General features: G+C 36.9%; 1 protein-coding gene across 2 annotated transcripts in view; it reads right to left on the bottom strand.

The window, feature by feature from the left end:
- CRYZ (crystallin zeta) overlaps positions 1–6,142 on the bottom strand; it is a 31,098-nt gene extending 24,956 nt beyond the window's left edge. The window contains exons 1-2 of one of the 2 annotated variants that reach the window (XM_075999387.1): positions 6,008–6,142; positions 939–1,062 (exon numbers count right to left, since the gene is read on the bottom strand). In XM_075999387.1, coding sequence (XP_075855502.1) covers positions 939–1,046 — 108 coding nt within the window. In that variant the 5' untranslated portion in view covers positions 1,047–1,062; positions 6,008–6,142. Of the gene's footprint in view, positions 1–938; positions 1,063–6,007 lie in introns of those variants that run through there. The other variant, XM_075999390.1, reaches the window with a different exon arrangement.
- Positions 6,143–6,146: the final 4 nt, after the last annotated feature.

The following is a 6,146-nucleotide window of genomic DNA, read 5'->3' on the forward strand; positions in this document are numbered from 1 at the left end:
GTAGAGCCACATGATGCATGGCTAAGTCACTGCTGAAGGACAGCTACCTACCAACATTTTAGAAGTTTTGAATTTAGTGAATGAGAAATAATTTTCTATTGTTGAAGCATTGTGATTTTAAGGTTACATCTATTACTGGTGCTGACTTTATCTTAATTAATACACAATGATTACCTCTGGTACAAGAGTAAGGGAAGGCCTTACAAGTGGTATTGGAGCTAGGCTTTAAAAGATGAGTAATAATTCTTTAGGAATGGGAGAAAAGGGATATTTCAGGTAAAAGAAATAGTATGTACAAAGACAGAGGAATGAAAGGGCCTCTTGGGGAAAAATGGATAAGGTTTGATGTTTTTACAGCACTATATCTCTATACTGAGAAGAAGTGATAAGAAATAAATCTGTAAAGATAGGTTATAGCCAAATTGTAAAAACTCTCATAATGCTTGCTAAGGAAATTAGACTTGGGAGCCATAGAAGGTACAGTAAATAAAAATGCATAATTTTAAATCAAAAGTATATTGTTAAAGTTATTGGAGATGATTAAACTCTATACTTAAATTCTCATACATAAAAAAGTATGAATGCAGAAATTTGCTTTCCCACCATGCACAAAATAAAAATCCTGAAAGTTTATAATAGAGTAACTTATTAAAAATGACTATGACTCCATTCAGAAAAATCCAATTATTGCACTACATAGATGATTCTCTACTTCAAAAATTTCCTTATAACCAGAGGGTATTGCTTTTCATATGTTTACTTCACTAATTATCAGATTTATGTTATTTGTCATAATTCATACAAATAAATACTGTAAATTTTGCCCTAATTCAATGTCTTTAAAAATCATTGTGAGTCTATTTATTTGGAACATTAATGATGTGTGAAAGACTCACTCTCGGTGTAATTATGGCCTAAGTAAAGTAAATTATTTCCACCTCAGAGTCTTTTGGAATGGGTACTGCAACATCTGACTGGAGTTTCAGCACTTCTGGTCCACCAAATTGAAAAACTCTAACAGCTCTCATCAACTTCTGTGGAGTCATCACGGTGATCTAGAAACTAAGAAAAAAAAAAAAAGTAATGTATTGTCATATATCCAGGCTATTAGTATGTTTTTACTCCTGGAGGAAGCAGATCAAATAATTTTTCAAATAACAATTTAAATAATGAGCTTACTACTGACTGCATTTCATGTTTAAGGACCTTTCATACTTCAAACTACATCCTATAGGGATTCAGTGCCTTCAACAAGGGAATCAAACATGGAAACAAAAACATCTGGACAGACATAGCATGGTACCGTATCTAAGGTTTTCTTTTGTGTAAGCTTGGGTTGCAACATCTTGGAAATTTTAGAAGCTAATTTTTACTAACATTAGATGAAAAGATCTCCTTTTGTTAGATTATGAAATATTCCAAACATATTCCAAGTATAGAGAAATATAAACATATTTACCTGACACATAGTTTTAATAAATCTTAACACTATAAAAATCTAAAACTTTCTAGATTTAATTGAAGCCTCTTCCACCCATGCCCAAACTCATTTCTGGCCCACCCTTTTAAGAGGTGACTATAACCACAAATGCAGTGTTCATCATTCCCAAGCATTTTATATCACTACTACATGTGTACACATCAGTAAACAATATGTGCTATTGTTTTGTATACGTTCAAACTTTATTTACGTTGGATTATACTGTACTTAATTCTGTAATTTGCTTTTTCCTTTCAGCATTAAGTTTTGGGCTTATCGATGTTGAAACACTTGGCTTTATGCAGTTCATTCATTTTAATAAAAGGAGAACAACATTAAAAACTGAAAACACTGCTCAGTATGCAATCTTTTATCAATTAGAAGGGCTCAGTTAGACTTTCTGTCCTACCACGGTTAATATTAAACTGAAGAGAAAACCCAAGAGTTAAAATAAACTCTAAAAAAGGGCAAAGAACATTTGTATATAAAATTATACAACTTTGGAAAGGCTTTTGTACCTGTAAATATTTAATAAGAGGGTTTTGACTATATCCCCATAATTTTATTTGTAAGTTACTATAATTTATTGAAATTAACCAAATCAAATATCGTTACATTGCCACCATGTAAAACATCTTCCTCAACCATGAGCACTTTAAACATATAGAGTTTCAGAAATCAGCACTGGAGATAAAAGAATTCAAGCTTTTACTGTATCAGAGCTTAGCACAGGACTACCCAGAACACAGCCCATACCAGCTATAAAATGTCATTCAATTTACAGGGGAGAAATCAAAAGCATTTTGGTAGTGTTATCAATGGAAAGTTCTTGATATAATTAATCAAAAGTTTATGTCATTTTAAAACTCTTAACATTAAAATGATTGAATACAGTGCCTAGCACAAAGAAGAAAGTGACAATTCCAAAGGTTGTTTTAGCAATGATACATCCAGAAGGGTAGTGCTCAGGAAAACAAAAGGGGGCAGAAGCAGGTGAGGGCATAAACCAACAGGTAGGCAGTCTCTGAGGGGGAGATGATCTGTCTGTCAGAGTGACAGACCAGGAAAAGGCAGCCCAGTCCTATCCAGCACTGTACTTCTATTCAGGTCTTTACCCAAGCTGGGAATTTCTTAGACGAGAAAGTACAAGTATAAAGAAAATTGAAAAAGAAAAAGTTGCCCAGATCAGAGGTTTCCATGGTGGAAATAAGAACACAGCTTTTTGCTTTTTTCCTGTTTGTTTTCACCATGGTGTTATGGAAAGAGTGTGGGCTTTGGAGTATGACAGCTCTAGCTATGAATACCAGCTCTATCACATAATCTTGGGCAAGGCAGTCAATTTTAGAGCCTGTTTCCTCATCTGACAACTGGGCTCTCACTCAGAGTTACTGGAGGCACGGCAAACATTAAGCACAGAACTTGGCAACTGTATGTAGTAGACAGCATTATTTCTTCCCTTCTGTTCTTCTTTTCAATTTCTTATTCATAAAAATATATTTCATTCTATAATTCTATAACCATCTTCTATAACCCTGAAAGAAATCAGTCCAGATAATCATTTAAACAAAACATTAACACCAAACATTGGTTGTTATTCATTCAATATGTATTTTCTGAACATTAACTGTATCTGAGGCACTGGGCCAAACCCAGAGTACATAAAGGGCAAAGAAAAAATTCCCCACCCCTCCCACCCCCAGTTCTCACTCTCACACACACACAGTGTAAGATGTTTAGCTCTTTTTCCATTTTCAATATCTACTTATTTCCTACTTATTTCTTTCTTTCAAACACTGGCACCTATCTTTCCACCAATAGACATCACTATAATCTTCAAAAAACTGGAGCAATAATAAAAGCAAAATTATTCTAAAATAGGATCTGTATCCTGTATCCTATATCTAACACATATATTTTTCCCCTACAGCTTGGCATTGACTAAGTTGGGAGAATGAAGGAGTCTCAACTTTAATACTGGATTTGGAAGACCACTTGCCTTACCAGTTCTACCACATTTTACTACCCAACTGGTAAAGAGAAGGGGCATGACCTTGACAGCACTATCTTCTACTTTGATGCTGTTGATCTTATTTCCCACTGAGCTTTCCCATTCTGATTGATAAGGCTCCAATCTGCACTTATGACCTTTGAACTCAACTACCCACAGGATCATCATCTGTTTCACAACACCAAGTGCTATGTCAAAGGGAATTATAAAAAGAATAAAATAATGTGGCATACTAATAGCAATTAAGATAATTCTTAGGCCTGGCATGGTGGCTCACGCCTGTAATCCTAGCACTCTGGGAGGCGGAGGCGGATTGATTGAGGTCAGGAGTTCGAGACCAACCTGAGCAAGAGCGAGACCTCGTCTCTACTATAAATAGAAAGAAATTAATTGGCCAACTAATATATATAGAAAAAATTAGCCTGGCATAGTGGTGCATGCCTTTAGTCCCAGCTTCCTGGGAGGCTGAGGCAGCAGGATTGCTTGAGCTTAGGAGTTTGAGGTTGCTGTGAGCTAGGCTGACGCCACGGCACTCACTCTAGCCTGAGCAACAAAGTGAGACTCTGTCTCAAAAAAAAAATAAATATATATATATATAATTCTTAAACCCCTGTAATACCTGATTTCTTCTAAAAACCATGAGTCTTTCACCTTCACTTTCACACCAGGTAAAAAGCAACAGTTATTAAAACTGTTATTTTATGCAGAAGTAAAAAATAAAATTACCATCCATCTTAAAACATCACATGCAATTAAGGGTCACACAGAAGCTAAGCTAGAGCCCAGATCATATACTTCAATGTTGTTAGTTGATTTTTTTTAAAAAAATGTTTAAATTTACTGCACAATCCTTTTTATTTCATCCTTCGAAATGCTGGCAGAGAGAACCCTTACTTTCTTAGAAATAAACTTTATAATAATGACAGTGAGACAGATTGGGCTAGAAATGTAAAATCGAACTAACCTGCAGGTAGAATCATATATTTTATGATAAAAGCATCTGCTAAGAGTTTGAAATTTCTCAAATGCCCATAAGTCAAAGAATGTAGTAGAACTACAAAGAAGAACATGATTCTATTAGGAAAATACTTTTCTTTTTTTTTTCTTTTGTAGCAACTTGGATGGAAAATTAATACTTTTCTTATCTATAAAATGGGGATGGCACTCCCTAGCATAGGATCCTTCTGGAGATTAGCTGCAACAACAGAGGCAGAGTCCTTCACAGCAAGCCTATTATAACAGTAAGCTCAATGATATTCAGACTAAATCATTTGTGGTCTCACAAAGGACAAGGTAGGCCTGTCCATTGCTTGTATGTTTTAATTAAACTGTGCTTTAAACAAGCCTTTCTACCTTAAAACGTTTATATCATATATAAAACTTTTAAAAATTATTTAGAGTATGTTGGGTTAATTTTTGGTTTTACCTTTTATCTCTGAAATACTGGCGAAATATTATAAACTATACTTTATAAATCCAAGAAATACAAAATCTAAAATTCTTCCTCGGTCATCTATCTCTTTCCCAGGGTATGCCTGAGTCCATTTGATTTAAATGAAAATTAAAGGGATGGAGAAAATGTTAGAAGTATATTTTAACATAGAATGAACGGATCAATTCACAGAGCCAGGGCAAAAGCACATTATAAGAGCATAAGCAAAATTAATTAAGAATTTCTGGCAAAAACAAAATCTTTTAATGAAAACTTGGCAAGAGAATCAATCATTACAAAATGTGCTGCTGTTAATCAAGAATGACTCATGTAAGCATATGGTTTATTCTTATTAACCTGGGTATGCAAAAAAAGAAAAAAATGTATAAGTGGGCAAAGAGAAGCCTTTTCCTGCCTGTGTGGCCTTGTCAGGTTACTTCCCTGGTCTGAATCTCAGTGCACATTCATTTTCCCTTAGCTGTGGACAAGTTGTCCAAACTTTAGCCTTAGTAACTGAGTCTCCTCTAGAAACTCTGTAAACACCCACTGATATGTTAACAGGGTCTTTTGTAATTTTTGGTTGTTGTTTTTTTTTTGTTTTTTTTTTTCATTTTCTAGATTGGGGGCCACAGGGTCAACAAAACTATACATTTCTCTCCAAAAATAAGACTACTACCGTGATGGCGAACCTGGAGGAAGGCCGGGCGGAAAGAGTCTGAGACACCTGCAGGTGCAGGAACCTAAGGGGAGAAATCTCCCTCAGCTGGGCCGTGGACAGGCCCGGCAGTCTGGAGCGCTGGCCGCGGGGAAAACCTAGCGGGTGGCGGGCGGGGGGTGCCCACGGGCCCAAGCGCAGATCCCACTGGAAACCAGGACTAGGAGCCGAGGACCAACAGGTGAAATTCTCCAGGTGTTTTACAGAAGGGAACTGCAGCCCCCAGAGGGCAACGGCTGCGGTCGCGAACTCCTTACGCGCCGGTTGTGGGCAGGAAAGGAGTGCAGCCCACACCAAGCTCGGTTCCACTTGGAAGAGCAGCGGGGAGATTCGCTCCCCGAACAACTAAGGAGCTCTTTTAAAACCACTTACCGTGCTTTGGAACGGGAAGCAAAATTTGCAAGAACTCCTTAAGATTCCCCAGGCGACCAGCTAGCTAGGCAGCCTCCAACTTTAGCAGGCTCCGCCTCGCCCTCGCGCCTCTCCCCGCCCCTAAGAGGGGGCACGATTA

This window comes from Microcebus murinus, chromosome 2 (genome assembly GCF_040939455.1).
Source record: "Microcebus murinus isolate Inina chromosome 2, M.murinus_Inina_mat1.0, whole genome shotgun sequence".
NCBI classification, from domain to species: domain Eukaryota; kingdom Metazoa; phylum Chordata; class Mammalia; order Primates; family Cheirogaleidae; genus Microcebus; species Microcebus murinus.